General features: G+C 50.4%; 1 protein-coding gene across 3 annotated transcripts in view; it reads left to right on the forward strand.

Moving 5' to 3' along the window:
* Positions 1 to 313: 313 nt before the first annotated feature.
* Positions 314 to 21,479, forward strand: part of PCSK6 (proprotein convertase subtilisin/kexin type 6) — a 196,041-nt gene continuing 174,875 nt past the window's right edge. For all 3 annotated transcript variants that reach the window (XM_067030118.1, XM_067030119.1, XM_067030120.1), the window contains exon 1: positions 314 to 604. In XM_067030118.1, the coding sequence (XP_066886219.1) occupies positions 314 to 604 (291 nt within the window). The remainder of the gene's footprint in view (positions 605 to 21,479) is intronic.

The following is a 21,479-nucleotide window of genomic DNA, read 5'->3' on the forward strand; positions in this document are numbered from 1 at the left end:
GGGACTCACCTGAGACGACCCGGGCCCTCCCGGACGCCAGTGGAACGCGTGTCCCGAGGGCCCCCGAAGTCTGCGGGAAGTTCCAGGGCGGCGCTTCGCCCCGGGCGCCCGAAGGTCGGGTGCGGGCCGCCGAGCGCGGGCCAGGGCGCCAACGGGCCGCGCGGGCGGGAACGCGCGGCGGCCGTCCCCTCCTCCCTCGCTCCCGCCCGCAGCGGCGGCGGCGGCGCTTCCCCGGCGCGGAGCGGCTTTAAAAGGCGGCACCCCACCCCCTGGCGCACTCGCCGCTCGGGCGCCGAGCGAGCCTGCCGTTGCCATGCCTCCGCGCGCGCCGCCCGCGCCCGGGCCCCGGCCGCCGCCCCGGGCCCCCGCCGCTGGCGGGGACGAGGACACCGATACGGACACGGGGGGCGCCGGCGGGCCCGGGCTCCGGCCGCTCGCGCCGCGCCCCTGGCGCTGGCTGCTGCTGCTCGCGCTGCCCGCCGCCTGCTCCGCGCCGCCGCCGCCGCGCCCCGTCTACACCAACCACTGGGCGGTGCAAGTGCTGGGCGGCCCGGCCGCGGCGGACCGCGTGGCCGCGGCGCACGGCTACCTCAACTTGGGCCAGGTGAGTGCGGCCGGCCCCGCGCGCCCGAAACTTTCCCGGCCTCCGGCGGGCGCGGCGCGAGGGGCCGCCCTGCAGGGAGTCGCCTGGGAGCGCGGCGCGCGGGGCCCTCGGCGGGGACGCCGGGGCAGGCCCGGCGCGATTAGGGCAGCGCCCCGGGCGCGGGCACCTGCCCAGCCGCGCGGGAGGGGAGCCTGTGGCGGGAGCCGTCCTCCGTGTCCCCCGAGCTTGATCCGCCGCCGACCCCGGCCCCTCCGCGCCGGGCCCTCTGACCTCGACGGGCCGCGCGGGGCTCAGGAACCTGTGCGCGCGCCGGAGGGGCAGGCGGCTGCGGGGGTGACGTGCGCTCCCTAGGTGTTCGCGACTCCCGAAGGGAGGGCGGCCGGTGCCTGCGCCTGGGAGCCGTCGTCGGGGAGGCGTTCTTGGTGGCGTGGGACTGGGCAGTCGCGCCGAGGGTCGGAGGCGGCGGTCCCGCATTTGAAACCCCTCCAGGCTTCTGGCGGCAACGGCGGGGGTGCAGGGAGTTGGCTTTGTTTCTGGGCCTTTGCGCGGGGTTCTGATGGTAGTTCTCTGCGGACGGGATGTGTGACCTTAGGCAAGTCACTTCCCGTCTTCTCCATCTGTCCGGACAGTGACAGTGCGTACGTGCGCAGTGGTTGAGACGATCCCGTGTTTTCTGGCGGCAGAGCACCTGCTGGGCCTGACCCTGGCCGGGGAGCCAGGCGTCCTCCCGCGGCCTTACCCTCAGGACTGCTGTCAGTTAGCAAGAGGGGACAAGCTCCAGGCACAGAGGCTGCATAACTCCAAAGGACCTCGGTGGCAGGTCCCTTTTTCCTGCTCCAACCCTGTGGGGTGGCAGTGGGGCGGGTTGATCCTGATTTGTGGCGGGTGGAGGGGCCGCAGTAAGCTCAAATGTGCGGTCCCACCAGTGGACCTCTCCGTGCAGTGAACAAGTCTCCTACAAACTACACACTTAGAGGATCAAATGGAGTGACAGGGACGTGCACGCTCATAACTCAAGTCCTACTGCCAAGCGGCGTTAAATTTAGTTTCATCGTTATCCGTGACAGAATCCAGTAAAGTGTGGTGCAGCCCTAATGTACATGACATCTCTTTGCACCTTGAGTCTAGTCCGGATGCTGCTAATGTGAGATGTGCCACCTTTGGGAAAAGTGGATTCTACCCGTTTCAACTGTACATCACACCGCAGGTTAGAGTGTGTCTGAAAGAACCCATCACATCCTTTGTATATCTTTTTTTGTTGCTGTATTTTGACCACTCAAGTCTCTCCAAACATCCTGTGATTTAAGATTTGCCTTTGGGCTGCACTGGCTTCAATTCTCCCTGTGGTTCCTAAATCTCCCTGGTTCATGGTCCAGACTGAAGAAGGGGCTCCTCAGGGTCCATCCGGCGCCTTGCTTACCCTGTTGGCTTAGGGCCCCAGCTCCTGCTAAACTTGGCTGCTTTGCCCAGATGGCCCAGCAATTTGTCTTCCGCTAAAAGTGACTCCTAAATGGCATGGTAAATTACAAATTACAAAGTGCCTGGGTTTCTGGCTCTTACAATTAAATGAGCAGAGGGGAACTGAAGTCGAGTGGAGAGCTCCTGGACGTTGCACGAGAGAGGCACGGTGACTCCCCCTCATGACTCCTGTCCTCGGGGATCAGAAATGCCAGTCCCCTGGCTGTGCCCGATCTTTGAAACAACTTCTGTCTAACTCACTGAGTTGATTGTGCATGAAGTCTGCTGTCCTCACTTTGCCTGTGGGAGAGAAGTTTGCTCAGGGTGTGCACCCCTCCACCTGGGACCGTCTGGGGGAGCACCTCAGGGTCTACCCACTTGGTCCAGGGCAGCCAGGGTGGACGGCACACAGTGTGGTCGCTCAGCCTGGTGGGAGTGCTTCTGGGGCTGCCGCTGGAGGCACTCTCAAACGGAGGGGCTGGTTGGTTTGGGATATGAGCTGTGTCGGGCGAGTGTGTGTCTGTGTGTGCACGTACGCATGCGGTTACTCAAGGAGGGCCTGTTATTCTTTATTCCCAAACCCGCTTTCCTGCCCACCTCCCCCAAGTGCATTGCTAATGTGGAAAAGGCCTGGAGCACTCCACCTTCTACCTATTCAGTAAGAACTCTTTAAAAACCTTATTTGCCTTTTTCAGCCAGGAGAATTTGTGACTCATAAGTAAGATGTAGATATTATTAGCTTTGATTTATGGGTGAGTGAACTGTGGTGAAGTGCAGGCTGGAAGCTATTTGTGTTCACACAACAAGAGTGTGTCACCTCCAACAGTTGTGATTCGTCCACCTCGTCTCCTGCTACGTTCTCTGGTCCCAGGTCTCCTTTGGGTGGGTGACTCTTTCCCCAAACGCTTCATGGGCAGTTAGTGTTATGCCCGGTACCTGCTCTGACTCTTTTTCTTCTGGGTCTTTGCTGCGCTCAAGTTCTGGCTTGATTGCTTTACTTTCTTTCTTTCATACAACTGATAACCTGATTCTGTTTATTTTACGTGGTGCAAAGGTAAATTAGACCAGTGGTTTTTCATCTTTCTTGAATCGTGGGTCCTTTTCAGTGTCTGATAAATGCTCTGGATCCGCTCCATTTAAAAATATGCATCATCAGGAACAAGACAAATGAGCCTCTTTTGGCCCTGGGGGCCCCAGATAATGCAACACAATTTACAAAAAAAGGAATAAAGATTGGGAAGAGTCAAATGTCACTCTTGACAGATGACAAAATTAGCCACAAGGATAATCCGAGATAACATGGAGACCAACTAATGAGAGAGTTGAGTGGGTGCTTGATCAACAGGAGCTGCCCGACAGTGGCCACAGCTGCAAAGATGAGAGGAATTATAATTCCCTGCAGCATAGGCACTGTTAGAGACTTAGGAATAAATCTTAGAGAAGCGTGAGACTTTCGTGGAGAAGATTACAAAACATTTAAAGAAGCATTGGGAGAAAGAAGGCCTGAATGATGGAGAGACAGATTATGTTCATGATGGAAGTGCTGACTGTCACAGGTCCCCTGAATTAATGTGTAAATTCAGTGTCGTCTAGTTGTGGTACTGATAAGTTTTTGTTTTTTTTTTTTAAAGCCAGGTATGAGCTATTTGTTTATTTTTGATTTTGACAATTTGGGAGTTTTTATCTTTTAATAGTGGAATTTGACATATTGGCATTTACTGTTCAAACCATGTGATATACTTCATTTCTTTTTTTAACAAAGTTTTTTTAATTAAAAAAATTATTTTAACATTTTTATTGGAGTATAATTGCTTTACAATGGTGTGTTAGTTTCTGCTTTGTAACAAAGTGAATCAGCTATACATATACATATATCCCCATATCTCCTCCCTCTTGCGTCTCCCTCCAACCCTCCCTATCCCACCCCTCTAGGTGGTCAGAAAGCACCGGGCTGATCTCCCTGTGCTGCTATGCGGCTGCTTCCCACTAGCTATCTATTTTACATTTGGTAGTGTATATATGTCCATGCCACTCTCTCACTTCGTCCCAGCTTACCCTTCCCCCTCCCTGTGTCCTCAAGTCCATTTTCTATGTCTGCATCTTTGTTCCTGTCCTGTCCCTAGGTTCATCAGAACCATCTTCTTTTCTAGATTCCATATATATGTGTTAGCATACGGTATTTGTTTTTCTCTTTCTGACTTATTTCACTATGTATGACAGATTCTAGGTCCATCCACCTCACTACAAATAACTCAATTTCATTTCTTTTTATGGCTGATTAATATTCCACTGTATATATGTGCCACATCTTCTTTATCCATTCATCTGAAGATATACAGGTTGCCAGCAAACACATGAAAGGATGCTCAACATCACTAATCATTAGAGAAATGCAAATAAAAACGACAGTGAGGTATCATCTCACACCAGTCAGAATGGCCATCATCAAAAACTCTAGAAACAATAAATGCTGGAGAGGGTGTGGAGAAAAGGGAACCCTCTTGCACTGCTGGTGGGAATGTAAATTGATACAGCCACGATGGAGAACAGTATGGAGGTTCCTTAGAAAACTGAAAATAGAACTACCATGTGACCCAGCAATCCCACTACTGGGCGTATACCGTACGAAAACCATAATTCAAAAAGAGTCATGTACCACAATGTTCACTGCAGCTCTGTTTCCAATAGCCAGGACATGGAAGCAACCTAAGTGCTGATAGGTTTTGATATGGAGTATGAAATCACACAAAGGAAGAGTAGGGTCTTGGAATACCAGAGACGACTCTGAGAAGGAAGATGGGCAGCGTCTCTGCCACCATAAGCCTTGGTGATCACGGCAGCTCCGCCTTGGCCCAGTGGTGGTCTGGTCCATCGGTGGGGTTGACTCCAACCCAGGCATATGTGGGAGTTTGTATGTGAGCAGAAGAGGCTCATGTGGATGGGAAGTCTGGGCAGTTCAGTAAACGGTGCTGAGAGGGCCAACTCTCCCCAGGGAAGGGCAGCCAGACCCTCACCTCACACTCTGTAACCACAAACTCCAGATGGAACGAGAGCCTGAATGTGTAACTGCCATGGAAGGCCTTGAGGACATAGGGAAAGGAAAGGAATCCTTTTCTTTTTTCTACTTATTTTACTGAATTATAGTTGATTTACAGTGTTGTGTTAAATTCTGCTCTACAGCTGAGTGATTCACTTATATATACATTCTTTATCATATTCTTTTCCATTATGGTTTATTCCAGGAGATTGGTTATAGTTCGCTGTACTATACAGCAGGACCTTGTTGTTTATCCATCCTATATATAATAGTTTGCCTCTGCTAACCCCAAACTCCCAATCCATCCCTCCCCCACCTCCCGCCCCCTTGGCAACCACCAGTCTGTTTTCTATGTCTGTGAGTCTGTTTCTGTTTTGTAGATAAGTTCATTTGTATCATATTTTAGATTCCACAAATAAGTGATATCATATGGTGTTTGTCTTTCTCTTTCTGACTTATTTCACTTAGTATGATAATCTCTAGGTCCATCCCTGTTGCTGCAAACAGCATTACTTCATTCTTGTTTTATGGCTGAGTAATATTCCATTGTATATATGTACCACATCTTCTTTATCCATTCTTTTGTTGATGGACATTTAGGTTGTTTCTGTGTCTTGGCTATTGTGAATAGTGCTGCTACGAATATAGGGGTGCATGTATCTTTTTGAATTAGAGTTTTGTCCAGATGAATGCCCAGGAATGGGATTGCTGGATCATATGGTAGTTCTATTTTTAGTTTTTTAAGGAACCTCCATACTGGCTGTACCAATTTACATTCCCACCAACAGCGTAGGAGGGTTGAGAAAGGAAAAGATTTCTTAAACAAGAGGCAAAAAGATCAAATAAAAAAGGGAAGAGATTGATCCATTAAAAGTTCTGTATAATAAAGGCATCATAACAGTTGAAAAGCAAATAAGAAAGTAGGAAAAGTATTTATAACATATAACAGATTAATGCGTAGATTATTTAAAAGGTTATACATCAGTAAGAAAAAGGATAAATGCCAGGTAGAAAAATGGGGAGGCATAAGAATAGGGAATTGAATGAATAAGAAACCCCGATGAGAAAAGGTGCCTAGCCTCCCCGGGAGCTGTTGGGGCAATGCACCTTTAGGCAGTAATCCCGTTTCACACCTATCTGATTGGCAGACTCGGAAAGTGTTAGTATCAAGTGTTGCCAAGGCTGTAGAGGAGCTGGGACTTTCAGATGCTGCTGACAGAGTGGAAATGGGGACAACTACTTGGAGAGCAATCTGGGGTCAGGTCACATCAGCAAGTCCACATCTCAGATTTGTCATAAGAAACTCTTGTACAGGTGCACTGGCAGACTTGTACCAGAATGAACACAGGGGCATTTTTAAGCGAAGGGAAACACAACCTAAATATCCATCAGCAGAAGAATGGAGAGACATATTGAAATAGTCACACCATGGGGTACTCAACAATACTTAGAAATGAGTGAGCTAGGCATGTATCTACACAGATAAATGTCAGAAATAATGTTGAATGAAAGAGGCAAGTTGCCGATGCACAATGTAATAGTATTTATGTAAATTAAAAAAAACACTGAGCCATTCTGTAATATTTATGAATGTTTACACATGTAGTAAAAGTGTAGAAGCTTGGGCTGGAAGGATCCACAGCAAATTCTAGTTAGTAGTAGAATTTCAAACTTCATCTGCAGTTCTAATTCCTAATGCACTTTGTAGACATATATGTAATATATATGTTATATATAAAATCATGTTTAAGAGTATTGTACTTTTCTTTGTGTCAGAATATATCATATATAGTAATATATACACTTGTAGGGACTTCCCTGGTGGTGGCACAGTGGTTAAAAATCTGTCTGCCAATGTGAGGGACAAGGGTTGGAGCCCTGGTCTGGGGGGATCCCATGTGCTGCGGAGCAGCTGGGACTGAGGGTCACGGCTGCTGAGCCTGTGCTCTGGAGCCCACAAGCCACAACTGCTGAGCCCACGTTCCACAACTGCTGGGGCCCGCGTGCCTGGAGCCCACGCTCCGTAACAGGAGAGGCCTCTGTGGTGAGAGGCCCGCACACTGCAGCAGGGAGTGGCCCCCACTTGCTGTAACTGGGGAGGGCCCGCACATAGCGAAGAAGACCCAGTGCAGCCATAATAAATAAATAAATATACACATTTGTATACAGACATCCATATGTACATGCATATACACACGTGCATATTTATATGGGTATACACATATACCTACACACATGCACATACACACAGATACACATGAAATGTTAAAGGGGGGAGAAAGAAAAGAAAAATGCATATCATACACACATACCACTGTGTTCCTGGGCCACCTGTGGGCATATACAGGTAGCTGTGGGCCCAGCATGAGAAACCCGTGCTTTACATTCCCCAGGCTGGGCTCATCCACTTGTCAAGGAAATGGTGACCTAGGGAAACAATGCCTGGCTGCAGCTCACGGGGCTGTTGGGAAAGAGCTGGACCCAGAGCCCAGGAACCCTGCTGCTGACCACTGCCTTCTCCCTCTGCCAGGCTTCTTTCTCCCTCAGGTCAGTTTGTGGCAGAGGTGGCCTCACTCCAACCTACATCGTTACCTTTGACATTAATGACTCAGAGAAAAGACAAGTTGTTTATTCACATGAAAAGAAAGGCAACAAGCCATTTGCACAAACCAAATTGCAGCAGCTCAACGTCTGCAGCTCTTAGAAGTGATGTTTACCTTAAAGGTGGCACTGAGGCGCCATGCTTGCCCTTAACGTTTCTGCTTTTCCTGGGGAATTGAGCTAATTTGTTGGTTCTGAGTCTGAACATAAAACGGTAGGCTGGCTGCCAGGGCCCTAAAAGATCTAAGAGCCTTCAGTGATTTTGAACTTGCCTTAAATAGTTTTACTTAAAATAGCTGCTTAAAATAGTGGAGCATACCTGGCTCAGAATTTCAGGTGGGTCTTTGTCATTCACTTGTTAACAGAGGAAAATTGTCATGCTGCGGACAGCTTGTTCTTCCAACTGAAAACAAGCTGAAGCTTTAGCTGGGTGTTAAAATAATGGGCCAGAACTTGTTCCAGGGAGTGTTGGGGGCTTGGGAGGGGCAAGGGGAAGCCCTGCAGCTCCCCCAGTCACCTGCAGCGTAGTTCTCTTAATTTTTGGCTGGAGGCTGTCTTTTATGCTCTGAACCAGGAGCCATGCTGGTGGCTGGCCTGCAAATGGCAAGGGAGAGGTTCTGGTGTGAGCTGGGGCCAGGGGTACAAACAAAATTGGGATTGTGAAGCTTGTGTAGTATCACACCTTCCCATTTGCTATCTTTATTCGGATGGTAATGGATCAAAGTGGACAGGGTTTTATTTGATGGGGCGGCGGTGGAGGGAGGTGTGCCAGGCTGAGTTGCAGCACATGGAGCCGGGAAATCTCCCAAGGGCAGCGTCCGAGGGGGACTCAGAACCAGGCCGGGGTGGCTAGCTTGGCTGTCTGGTCCCTTGGGAGGGTTTGAGCTTCTCTAGGCAGAAACCAACGGTGCAAATGAGACACACAGCTGTTGATGGGGTGAGAGAGCCTGAGGACTGTCTGGGGCCCCCTCCCTGGTCTTGGGCTTTGCGGGACTGTCCACATCCTGGGGAATCCTCCAGGATCCTCGGGGTATCTGAGTCTCTGCACAGACCTTGCCTCTAAAACGTAGTTCCTCTGGTCTAACCCAGCCCAGCCAGGTGCTGACACCCTCCCCCTGCTCCTCCCATCACCCTGCCCGGGGAGGCCTTCTGAGCTGCGCTTGTGAGCGCCGTCTCCTTTCCAGCTTGGACTGTGGCGTGGCCTCGCACTGACCGGAGGCCCTGGCATGTGCTTGCACCTGGCGGGCAATTCCCTGGGGGTGCTGTCGCCCACCGAGCCTCATACCAACCTGTAGGCAGGTGTCACAGGGCCTGTTTCACCGTAAAGAGACCTCAGGTCCGGTTAAGTGTGACTTGCTGCAGGTTACAAACCTGTGACTGACAGGCCAGGGCCCAAAGCCCTCCCGTTCGGCTCGCCTGCCCCGTCCTCCCCTCTGGCAGAGGAACCTCACCTCTGTGTCTCAAACAAGGGTGATCAGCGGACAAACCCGCCAGCCGCCGTCCCTCCTTCCTGCCACCTGCTTATGTGCACACAGGGTGCTGGAGGTGACATGTTCCATCCTGAGTAGCCTCCGCTGGCTCCTTGTCATTAGCATTGAGACTCACAGTTCTCCACGTGGAGGGAAAAAACCAACCCCTCCCTAGGATGCCACACGCAGTCCCTCAAAGTCTGCACATTCTCCACAGGACTGATCCTCCTTTGCTGCGAACCTCCTCCTCTCTGTGTGTCCCCATCCACAGGAGGGACCACCGTCCACCTGAAGCTCAAAGCCTGAAAGTCACCACTGCTCCCCTGCTCCCGTGCCTCCTGTCCTGTCCATAACCAAGCTTGTCTGTTTGGCCTCCTGGATGGTTCCTAGGTGCCCCCGGCTTCTCCCCACCACCGCCCGGCACAGGCCTGGGCCTCTCACCCATTCACACTGTGCAGGTCCAGTCCATTGCCTCCTGCTCCAGCCCCGCTGATCCCCTCACTTCGTGCACTTGCTTCCCTTTCAGCTTCCTTGTGCTGTTCTTTCTGCCTAGGATGGCTTTGCCCCGCCCACCAGCGCCCATGAGGCGCTGGCCTCATCCTTCCTGGCCGTCTGTGGCCGGACCTGACTTCCCCAGCTCTGCAGATATGCCATCCCCAAGCCTCCATCATCCTGGCCCTGTCTGCTGGCTTGTGTGTTTCTGCCAGTGGGCTCTGGACTTTGCGGTGCCTCAGTCCACATCGGCTGTCTGGCTGCCCTCTGAGATCAGGTCTGATTCTGCCGTTTCTCTGATGGCAGAGCCGTCTTCCCAGGGCAGCCTGGGCCCAGCAGACACGCCCTCATTTATTCAGCCAGTGTTTGTTATGTGCTCCTGTGCGGGTGCTGGGCCCTCAGAGAGAAGGAAAAGGTGGCCGCTGTCCTGTGAGAGCCTTTCAGTGGAGGGCAGGATGTGAGCATTGTGACCGAACAAGGTCAGGCTCCTCTCGGTGTCTGGACCGAACCATCTCCATCCACACCTTTTATCTTAATCCCTTGCTTCTCAGAGTCATGCTCAGCTGGCCCCTCCCCCCTCCTGGCTCTGGGAGGATGCATGGGGAGGAGCCGGCCTGTGATGCTCTAGTTTGCTCCTAGGTCTGGTCGGCTACACACTGTGGCCCAGCCGTGCCCTGGAGCCCACCGTAGATGCTTCATATCCCAAGGGTCGCATCATCCTGCTGAGTCCTGAGTCTTCCTGAGGTCTGGTGCCTCTGCTCTTGGAGGATTTTGAAGACCCGGCAGCAGGCCCAAGGCCCTCCTCGGTCCAGTGCTGCACAGAACAGGGATGAATAGCCGTCAGCTGTCAGGAGGGAGCCTCACACTCCGCAGGATGGGATGGGATCAGCAGCTCGAGTTCCCATGGTAACCAGCCCATCAATGCCCTCAGTGTCAAGTCAGTGGCACCGTAGAGAGGAAGAAACAGTCTCATTGTCTCCCCCTTGGCCGCTTGGGCACAAACCAGCCACGCTCCACAGGGCTGGACAGCCATGGGCCGCCATGGGGCACGATCCAGCCAGAAAGGGGCCGTGGGCTTCAGCTTCCTAACCCTTCCTGGGGCCTCATAAATTCCTACCGCTGGCCAGCATCTGCCACTTACAGAGTCCTTGTTGGGTGACTGTCTTCTCAGTGAGAAGAAATGGCCCATCCACCGTGGGGGTGGATAAACTGTGTCCAGTGTCTCGGTTGGCTGCTCGAAAGGGACTTCGATGTCCAGACCTCCCCTTTTTGTTTGTGCAACGGTTCTCAGAGATGACCTCCTGTGTTTACTCGACCAGAACCTCGTTGACCCCGAAAAGCCCCAGCCCAACCCGGGGTCTTTGTCAGACTCCCCGGGGTGGACAGTCTGGGCAGGAGGGGGCGAGGGGGAGGGCAGGCTGGCCCACGCATCAGATAAGGGCCTGGGGTCCCCTGCCCTGGAGGAGGCGAGGCTGTTCCCATCCTCCAAGCCAGAAACCAGGGCATCGCTGAGTTTCCCTCCTCCGCTGGTGCCTGTCTACTGGCTGCAGCTCCTTCTCTCTGCCTCCTGGTCTCTCCTGCAGCCCTTTCCCTGCCTCTGACAGCACCTGTGTTACTGCCTCACTGCTCTCTAGGCCGTTCTCCACCTCGTGCTGTCGTTTCCCTGCTTTGAAACCCACAGGGGCTCTTCCACAGCCCTTGGGGAGCAAGCTGTCCCCTGTCCCTGCCTCTCCATCCTCCACCCAGAACCCCTCACAGTTGCCAGATGCTCCAGCCGGTCCAGACCTCTGCTATGCTGGCAATGTTCCATATGCCTTTTCTTTCTTTTGCACCTGCTATTCTGGGGCAGCTTTTTTAACCTGGGTGCCCGTTCCCATGTGGTCCACCTGGAGAACCTGCTCCTCTTCAGGATTAGCTAGCTGAAGTGCTGTTTGCTGACCTGTCTGCTGCCCAGCAGGGCTGAGCTCTGGCTCCCAGGCTGCAGGGCCACGGCCTGCGAGGGTGTCTGTCTCCCCACCAGACCACAGCCTCTTGTGGTCAGCGTCTTTGTTCTTTTTGTTTGCTCGGGCCCCGGCCCCGCCCTCTGCTCCCACACCACCTCCCAGAAGCACCTGGTGACTGTGTTTCATTAGAAGGGGGTCACTTGGCCACTGGGTTCCAGGACCCCCATCACCAATGCCGCCGGCCAGCCCCTGCACTGCTCTTACTGTTCACCAAGCACTGCTCTGATCATCACCCCAGAGCCCTAATAACCCCGTTACACAGAGGGGCAGACTGAGGCACCAAGCAGCTGAGTAACTCACTAAGGCTCAGTCCAGGTCAGAGCAAGGCTTTCCACAGGGGCGCCTTTGATTCCAGTGTCCACGTCGGGAAAGGCTGCAGAGGGCAGGTGGCAGCGGGGCTGGCCGGGGAGCTGGAGTCGGGGTCTTGTAACTGGTAAGGCAGACGGTGCAGTCCAGGCAGAGGGAAGGCTGAGACACAGGGGTGCCCTGGGAAGGTACCTGCACCCTCCCAAGGAGGCGGAGGGCTCGGCTGTACCTTCGGACCCTCCCTTCTTATCAGGCCTCTGGGCCGGGGCTTCACTTCAAAGGCTTATCCATGCAGGAATGAAGGCAGCCCGAAGCTTTGGAGTCTAAGAGCCTCAGGAGCCTGGAGCTTTCCTTGGACGCCTCAAGCAGCCTACTGGAGCCGGGAGGAGAGTAGAAAACTGTCAAGCAGACACCCAGCAAAAAAACCAGAACTGGAGAGAAGGGGCTTCATGACCCAGGGTTGCACAGAGAGTGGCACAGCCTGGAGGTGAAATTGTCATTACTTGATTTTTCTTTGTATAATACAGAAAGAATACACTATATAGAAAGTTTGGAAAATATGGAAAAGAACAAAGAAAACTTTAAAAATCATTTATAATTCTTCCACCCAAAGATGATCACTGTTAACATTTTGGACCGTGTCTTTTCATTTTTTTTTAAACTGTGTGAGTGTGTGTGTGCACGCATATATCTGTATATATGGATGCACACACACAAATGTCTTAGGCAAATAGGGTTGTACAGTTTTGCAGCTGTACCTCCCAGGTCTATAACTGTTCTGTGGTGCAATCTTTAAAAAATATTTATTTATTTATTTAGGCTGCACCAGGTCTTGGTTGCGGTGAGCGGGATCTTTAGTTGTGGCATGGGAACTCTTAGTCACAGCATGCATGCGGGATCTAGTTCCCTGACCAGGGATCGAACCCGGGCCCCCCTGCATTGGGAGTGCAGAGTCTTACCCACTGGACCACCAGGGAAGTCCCTGTGGTGCAATTTTTAATGACTGCTCAGTGCATCATTTAGTGGCTGGCCCATAACTTACCTAATCTTTCCCCTGACATTTAGGTCAGTGGATTCTTTGTGAGTCCTCGGAAAGGTGGATATTGCTGCTGGTCTGGAATGCCAGCACCCGGTAAGGAGGTGGATGGGTTCCGTCGCTGCCCGGCTGCCTGCTGCCAGGCCTCACAGCCCTGGTTCCCATGCCTGTCACTTTCCCCATCTCCCCACCCTGATAACCTGTGCTTAGTTCAACTCATAAGGATTGTATGCAGTATTTTTTCCTTATTTTATAAAGTTACACATGTATTATAAATATTCTCCCATCATAAAGTTTCAAACAGTGCAGACATATAAAGAGGAAAAACCCCAAATCTCCTTCCTCCCCTCATCCCATCCTCAACTTAACCTTCCCCCCAGAAGCCACCACTGTCCACACGTTGGTATCTGTGTGTCCTGTTTCACAAACACATCAGCACACTTACATGGAGAGTTTAGGGGGGTATTTTTTACATAAGTAGGATTGTACCAAACATGTTTTTCTGCACCTAGCTTTTCTTGGCCTCACAATACATCTGGGAAAGCTTTCTACGTAAGTACACAGAGATCTACCTCATTCTTTTGAAACAGTTTAAAGCTATTGTATTGAAGCAACATATTTGGTTTACAGCATTGACTTAATGTTATTTGATTTGCCTGCAGGTTTGGGGGGTTTTTCTGGGGGATATTATAAACAACATTGCAGTGATCATCTTTATTCGTCCTCTCTGTGCACTTGTATGAGAATTTCTGTAGGATACATAATAGCAAAAACAAGTAGTAGTTATAGTAGTGAATAAGGATTACAGACACCTACTGGCCCTTATGTGCTTTCCTGGAATTGACTCGTTTAATCTTCTTAGAAACACTGTGAAGTAAGTACTGTCATTATCCCCATTTTACAGATGAGGAAACCAAGGCACAGAAAGGTTAAGTAACTTGCCCGTGGTTGCAGAGCTTGTAAGTGCCAGAGCCAAGATTTGAACTGAGATGGTCTGGCGCCACAGACTGGGGAACTGCTGAGGCAAAGCTGTTTTCAGCATGGGGGCGGGTGGGGTGTCGGTCCAGGCAGGCGGCTCCGAGTGGCACTGCCCCCAGAAGTGTGTGGAGGCCAGGCCCTCAGCAGTCCTGTGGGGAGGTCATCAATTCTCAAATTTCTCGCTCTTACAGGTGAAAATGAGCTCTCGTGGTTGTTTTGCCTTTTTCTGATTACTGTTAAATACCTCTTCATAAAGTTATTAATCACTTTAATTCTTCTCTGAGTGTCTTATCTTCTTTGCCCATTTTTCAGTTGGGTTATTTCTCTTTTCTCCTGATGATCCATTGGTGCCGTCACTATATTGTGGATATGAATCTCCTGTTTGTAAATCGACTCTCCCGTCTGTCACTTTTCTTTGAAAGTTGTTCAGAGGGTGTTTGCTGCTTGTTTTCGGAAGTAAAATCCTCAGTTCCCTTTGTTTGTGGGGCTTTGGGCTGGTCACTTGATGTAACTCAGAGTGAACAAGGCAGGGTCCCTGCCCACAGCAGAAAAGAACTTAAGTAACCGTTGCAAGAGGAATACTGGAAATAATACAGGGGTGAAGTCCACATGCTTTAGGATGATAGGAGAGTTAGGGCTGATTTTCACCTGGGAGGTTCAAGGGAGGCTTTGTGACCAGTGGCCTTTGAACCAGACCTGGAAGGGTCCACAGGTTGTCATAGGCAAAGGGAGGCGAAGCAGGGAGCAGGTGGGCCATGCGTGGGGGCATTAATCTGCGTCCCATCGGGAAGCAACCCAGCTCAGCGGCTCAGGCAGAGGCACATTTACAGCGGGGCTGCTTCTAGGCGTGTGAGCGTGGTGACAGAAACCAACCAAGGCTGTTGGCCAGCACGGAGGGGGAGCTGCTACCCACCTCGGGCTAAGGGGACAAAGGGAGGAAACAGGGTCAGCAGAGCCTGTGAGAGCTGGGGTGGTGAGGATTCAGCCTCCTGGTACCTCCCACTGGCTGAGCCCTCAGGAGGTGTGTCGTCAGGAGGGGTGCAGGGCAGGGCAGAGAGGAGGATACCAAGAGAGGGAGAAAAGTCCTGGGTACGATGTCATCAGAGGGCAGAGGAATTCACTTGCTGCTGCTTTTATTCAGCAGGCATTTATTGGGTGCTGGCGCAAAGCCTGGCACCATGCAAAGGACTGAGTGGGTAAAGGTGTGTCTGGCTGGTGTTGCCCCTGGGGACGGGGCCCTGGCGCCACCATTAACTCTCCGAGTGTCCTCTTGGAGGGTACGGCAGAGGTGTGTGGTTGCAGCCCTGCTAGATCCCACGTACCTGGATCTATGCCTCCTTGTCCCAGTTGGGGTTTATTTAGGTATGTCTGGCTGAAGACAGATTTTAACACGGAAAAATAAGTCCATTTCTGGCCACTAGGCACTCGGTCTAACACACATCTTGATCTTCTGCTGTTTTCCTAAACGTAAAAAAACAAACAAACAAAAATATCCCTATTCGGGTTCCTCTTGATAAAGCCTAATTTCTGTAAAAAGAAGAGAAACCTTCTTTCTGTTCTGCTATCAAAGTAGACATTCTTGGACTTCCCTGGTGGCGCAGTGGTTAAGAATCCACCTGCCTATGCAGGGGTCACGGGTTTGAGCCCTGGTCCGGGAAGATCCCGTATGCTGCGGAGCAACTAAGCCCCTGTGCACAACTACTGAGCCCGCGCTCTAGAGTGCAAGAGCCACAACTACTGAGCCTGTGTGCTGCAATGAAGAGCAGCCCCCGCTCGCCACAACTAGAAAAAGCCTGCTCACAGCAATGAAGACCCAACGCAGCCATAAATAGATAGTTAGATAGTAGTCGTTCATGCCTGAGATCTTAGGCACGTCTCAGTTTCTCTTTTGCAGGAATATGAAATTATTAGTCGCAGACAAGCAGCGGGATTTGTTTCAGTAGCTTAAACAAGTTTATATACCAGGGCTTCCTTGGTGGCACAGTGGTTGAGAGCCTGCCTGCCGATGCAGGAGACATGGGTTCGTGCCCTGGTCCAGGAAGATCCCACATGCCGCGGAGCAGCTGGCCCTGTGAGCCATGGCCGCTGAGCCTGCGCATCTGGAACCTGTGCTCCACAATGGGAGAGGCCACAGCAGTGAGAGGCCCGCGTACCGCAAAAAAAAAAAAAAAAAAAGTTTATATAACACAACTTTGTCAATTCCGCACCCTCACACCCCTCCATTTAAGTTCAAGATGCAAAAGCCCATTTGTGGGAAAGGAAGCTTTCTGTTCCCAGAGTTTCGTGTCCTTGTACAAAATGAACTCTCTGGTACTTTCTAGGTCTTTTTCTTTTTTTTTGGTTTGCTTTCTCAAGGAACATGGTTTTCTACCTTCCTGTGATATATGGCCACACCAGGAACATCCTAAAACCAGATTGTTACTTCTCACACCAAGTAGCCTTGAAATCCAAACAAACCCCAGAGGTAGAGGTGGGTTCGCCAAGTCAGGAAGACCATCTCTGAGGCTCGTGGCCAGGGGCCAGGACTGACCACCTCACATAATGACAAGCTGTGTCATTCTTACTCCAACTGAGGAAGTGCATTTCCAAAACCTAACCAGGAGCACCTTTCCACTTTCCAACTTGACTTTTACTTGCAAAGAGCCCTGGATGTGTTTCTGTTTTCTTCTTGTGTCAGAAGTTCAGTTGCTACATAGAACCTTTAGAAAAGCCTCTCTTCAAGCCAGTTGGTTTGTCTCACTAAAAGTTGGTTTTACTTTCCAGCAGTTGGTTCCTTTCCTGAAGTTTGTCACTTGTGGTGCATTGAGCTGTGCCGATGGCTGTGCCAGCCTGGGCTTGTCTTGGGGCCAGGCAGCCGCTCAGCCTCCTCCCCAGGGTCTCCTCAGCACACTCACCTCCTCGGGGGAGTCTTGAAATGACTTGGTGCCTCTACTGAGACCTCTTTTCTCCCGGCAAAGCCAAGGAAACTTGTTTGCATGCTCACCACTGCTTTTCTCCCCTCGGTGTTTGTGTTTCATTTGAATCGTGTGGTCAGGCTGCATGGATTAGGCTCCAAGTCTCCAGGCAGGGCTGTGTTCCTGCATGTACCGTGGGCACGGAAGAGATGCTCAAAGATTGTTATAGACAATGGATGCAGCCAGGAGGGAATAGCCATCTCGCCGGAACTGCCCAGTTTGTTCTCAAGGACCGCCTTTGTCCTGAAGTCTTTTGGGGGAGTTTTGTTAGCATTGAGCCCAGTTTGATTTCTGCGTCAGCCTTTCATAGCAGAAGATGACATGTCGGCTGCTGTGACTGGCCTTCCTGTGGCCAGCAGGAGTGGGTGCCATGGTTTCCCCAGCAGGTCGTGGTGCTTTGCTGAGAGAATCAGACGGACACGTGTTTCCATCCGCCAGAGCAAGACACCAGCCTGCCTGTCCTGCTGCTGGTTTCTCAGCAATCTGGGGGCAAACTCTGACTTTTTTTCCCCCAGAGGCTTATGGAGTTTCCTGGGTTGTTGAGCTTGTTTATCACAATCCTTAAGTTTCTGAGGTCCACCAACAGGACAATGGATAAACCAATGTGATGTATTCCTTCGATGGGCATCTTTATTCAGCAATAAAGAGGAATAGGCAACTGCTATGTAACAGTGTGGATGAATCTCAGGCTTCGTACAGAGTGAAAGAAGCCTCACACAAGAGAGCCATCTGATTCCATTTTTAGAACAGGCAAAACCAATCTGTGGTGGAATAAAAACTAATCTATAGGGTGGGGATTGTCTGGGAAGGTGCATAGGGAGACTTTCTGGGGGTGATGGCTATGTTCTCTATCTTGATAGGGGCTTGGGGCTATACAGGTACACACGGTAATGAAAACTTAGCAAATGTATAACTAACAATTACTCATTTCCCCATGTGTAAATTTTACTTCAAAAGAGAAAATCTGTAAGCAAGTATTGAACTCCCCAGTATGATGTATATATTGAAGTATTTAGGGGACGTATACTGATAATGCAGTCTACTTTGGAATGCACTGGAAATAAGATGGATTGACAGATGGATAGAGGCATGGATAGATGGAGAGGACTGTGATAGAGTCACTGTAGCGATTGTCAATGGTGGAATCAGGGCAGTGGGTATTTGGGTGTTTGCTGTACAGTTCTTTCAACTTTGCTGCATGTTAAAAAATTTCACGATAAAATGTTGGGAGAAAAAGGTCTTTAGGCTTGTGGTGGGGATAGGACAGATTTGGAAGACATCCCCTGCTGTCCTTGGAGACATCATAAATCTGTGTGTAGAGATAAGGATGAGAAGCCTGGGGGTTTCATGGGGCCAGTGAGGTCATCAGAGAAAGCCCCACGGAATCTGGGTTTGGGGGACGTTTGCTTTGGTAAGGTGTGTTCTGGGGTCACGCCTGCATCTGGAAGGATTACTGTGGCTCCCTGAGCCCTTAACTTGCTCGTTTCCCAGGGACAGAGCTTCAGCCTGGGGAGAAACACCCAGTCCATGTAAAGGAGCAGAGTCCTGCTATTGAAGGACCTTCCTGCAGGTAGATAAGCCTGCAACAGACACCCCTGGCACAGTGGTGCTGGTCTGGGTTGCTGGCCTGCTACTTACCTCCTTGGGCCTGTTCTGCAGTGCTTTTCTAGTTCCAGGATTTGAATTATTGACTTGGTACAGAATTTTCAGCCTCTCTTGAGGCATCGGATTGGAGAGCTGGACTAGCAGCCGTCCTGCATGGAGTCCTAACAGAGGGGTGTCCTAAGCTGGGATCCTGCCCCTGCCTTGCTCGGGAGCTGCCCCAGGCCAGATGCACCAGAGATACTGCCCTCAGGCTCCTCACCAGAGAACCTCTGCCTGAGAGAGGAAGCTCCCCGTCTGCTGGTAAATTTAGGGCATGTGTGAGAAGGGGGGGTAGGGAGAGTGGAGAAGAATGAAAGCATTATTCTAGGAAGCTTCTTTTATTTATAGATTCTCCTAATTCTATTAAAATGAATGCCGGAGGGTTATAAAACTTGGAACACGTAACATAATAGCCATGAAAGGACGTTAAGTGAAAACAGGGAGCAATGATAAAGTAAGAAGACAGTCTTAGTACTGAGAGGAAGATGTGACATTTTTCGGAAGTAAAATTGTCTTAGAGCATACTGTACAGGGAAAGTGAATTAAAATAAGGACTTGGGGGCTTCCCTGGTGGCGCAGTGCTTAAGAATCCACCTGCCAATGCAGGGGACATGGGTTCGAGCCCTGGTCTAGGAAGATCCCACATGGTGCGGAGCACCTAAGCCCGTGCACCACAACTACTGAGCCTGCCCTCTAGAGCCCGCGAGCCACAACTACTGAAGCCCACGCACCTAGAGCCCATGCTCCAAAACAAAGAGAAGCCACCACAATGAGAAGCCCACACACTGCAACTAGAGAAAGCCCGCGCGCGCAGCAACAGACCCAATGCAGCCAAAAATAATAAATAAATTTATTTTTTTAAAAAAAGAAAAAAATATAAGGACTTAGTTAGGAGAGAACTTGGAAGGAAACAAAATATTTCATAATGAAAAAGAGACAGTGTTAGCTGACATTACACTAATTACATTATAGCAACAAATGAAATGTCATCGTTCTAAAAGGAAATAAAACTAATTAAATACTTAATGTGCTTTAAGAGGAGTTGGCAAAACAAAATGTGTTAAATATGATAAATATGTAAATAGCCATAATTTGCCTGCTTTGTTCTGGCAGCCAGGACAGCCTTATCTCCCACATACAAAGCAAGGGATTTTTGCTTCCTGACATAACATACTAATGGGACAAAAAACTAAGTAGCCCCTTGTATTAGAAAAGCTGGAATCAAACAAACGCTTTTAAATGGATGAATTGATGAATGAATAAAGAGTTTAAAAATACACACTCAAAAGGGAAAACAACAGAACTGCCTTCTAAGCTAAAAATCTAATGAATGAAGGCATGAAAGAAGGTGCTTCTCTTTACTGCCAGTAACTTAACCTCTCTGTGCTTTTTCTACTGGAGAACAGAAGTTATTGGTGCCCCTGACAGGTGCTTGGGCACAGGCCCAAAGAGGACACTTATGCATGTATACTAATAATAATATCATCACGGTGATTACTGTTAATACAAAAAGAGGGGAATGACATGTCCTTTCAATGTCAGGCATTGGAGTCAGACTAGGAAGGCACCGTCTGTTTTTAAAGTTGGACTTCAAAGCTAGCAAAAGGTGTCATGGAGAAGATTTCAGACATACTGCTTCTTTTACCTTTCATCTTTTCTTTGGGAAAAGATGAACTGATGTGAAAAGTTTAGAGTGGGAAAGGTAGAAGTTAAGCCAGACCAAGAAAGAGCCAGTGAGCCATGGTTTGGGAAGCCAGGACACCCCAGCCGCAGAGCCTGCCCACCAGCTCCCAGGGAGGCACCTGGCCAGTGGCTGCTCCAGCCAGCCCCACATGGGATGCGCCCTCCTCAGCCGTCCCCCTGCCTGGCACGCTCAGCCAGACTCATGTCCACCACCACGGATGCAAAAGAGGACACTCCTGTTTGGAATTAATTGGTTAATGATCCTCCCTGGAGGATGAAAGAAAATTTTAGATTAAGTAAAACTTATTATCAGTTAGCCTGTGTGGGCACCTGGGAGCCAGCGCAGAAGCCCAGGAAGGAATAGTTTGTTACCTGGACCCGGCAACCTGGGGCCTGGAGCAGCTCTGTACAACGTGCGTTTGCTTGTTGATTACAACCGACAGGTCTACTTTCATTCCTGACGGAGAAGAGTGTGCCTGGGGATGCTGGATTTTATCCTTTTCCCAAACTGTTTTTAGTCTTGACATCATTCAGGAGGGATTGAACAGAGCACTGACTCTCCTAATTCAATGAGCGAGAGTCGTAATCGGACTTCAGGAACAGGAGGGCAAGAGGTGGGTTGTTTTTTCTTCTGCTGCTCTTCTTGTAAGAGCCAAATCTCCCCACAATGGGTGTTTTTCATTTTATCAGGCTATTTTGATCTGGTAGCTCTTGCAGTCAGAGCCAGTGGCCAAAACACAGTCTGTAGGATCAGAAGAGCCGGGTTCTAATCCCAGCACTTTGTCTGCAAAATGGTCGGCAGTTGACAAGCCAGTTGACATCTCTGGGTGTCAAGTCATGCATTGATCTATAATGTATGATTGTAATAATCACTTTCTAAATAGCATTCTCATCTGGCTGTTGTATCACGGTGTGGACCTCAACATCTGCATGACTGAAAAGGGATGGTGGTTATCAGTGCGGCTGTGAGTGAGCCCACTGGACCAACAGATGCTCTGCGCAGGCCTCCCGCGTGTGGACACTGTGACCACCAGCCGAGGGCCCACTCCCATTTACCAGCACCTGCTGTAGCTTCTCCCCCACATCTTGCCTGGGTTGGTTCCATGTTGATTTTGAAGGAGCTGTGGAATGCTGGGTGTTTGTGGCATCCTGGGGTCACAATCCATATTGGGGTGTGAGAGCTGAAATATGAAATGATGTGATTGCTACAATTT

This window comes from Kogia breviceps, chromosome 3, assembly GCF_026419965.1.
Source record: "Kogia breviceps isolate mKogBre1 chromosome 3, mKogBre1 haplotype 1, whole genome shotgun sequence".
Lineage (NCBI taxonomy): Eukaryota > Metazoa > Chordata > Mammalia > Artiodactyla > Physeteridae > Kogia > Kogia breviceps.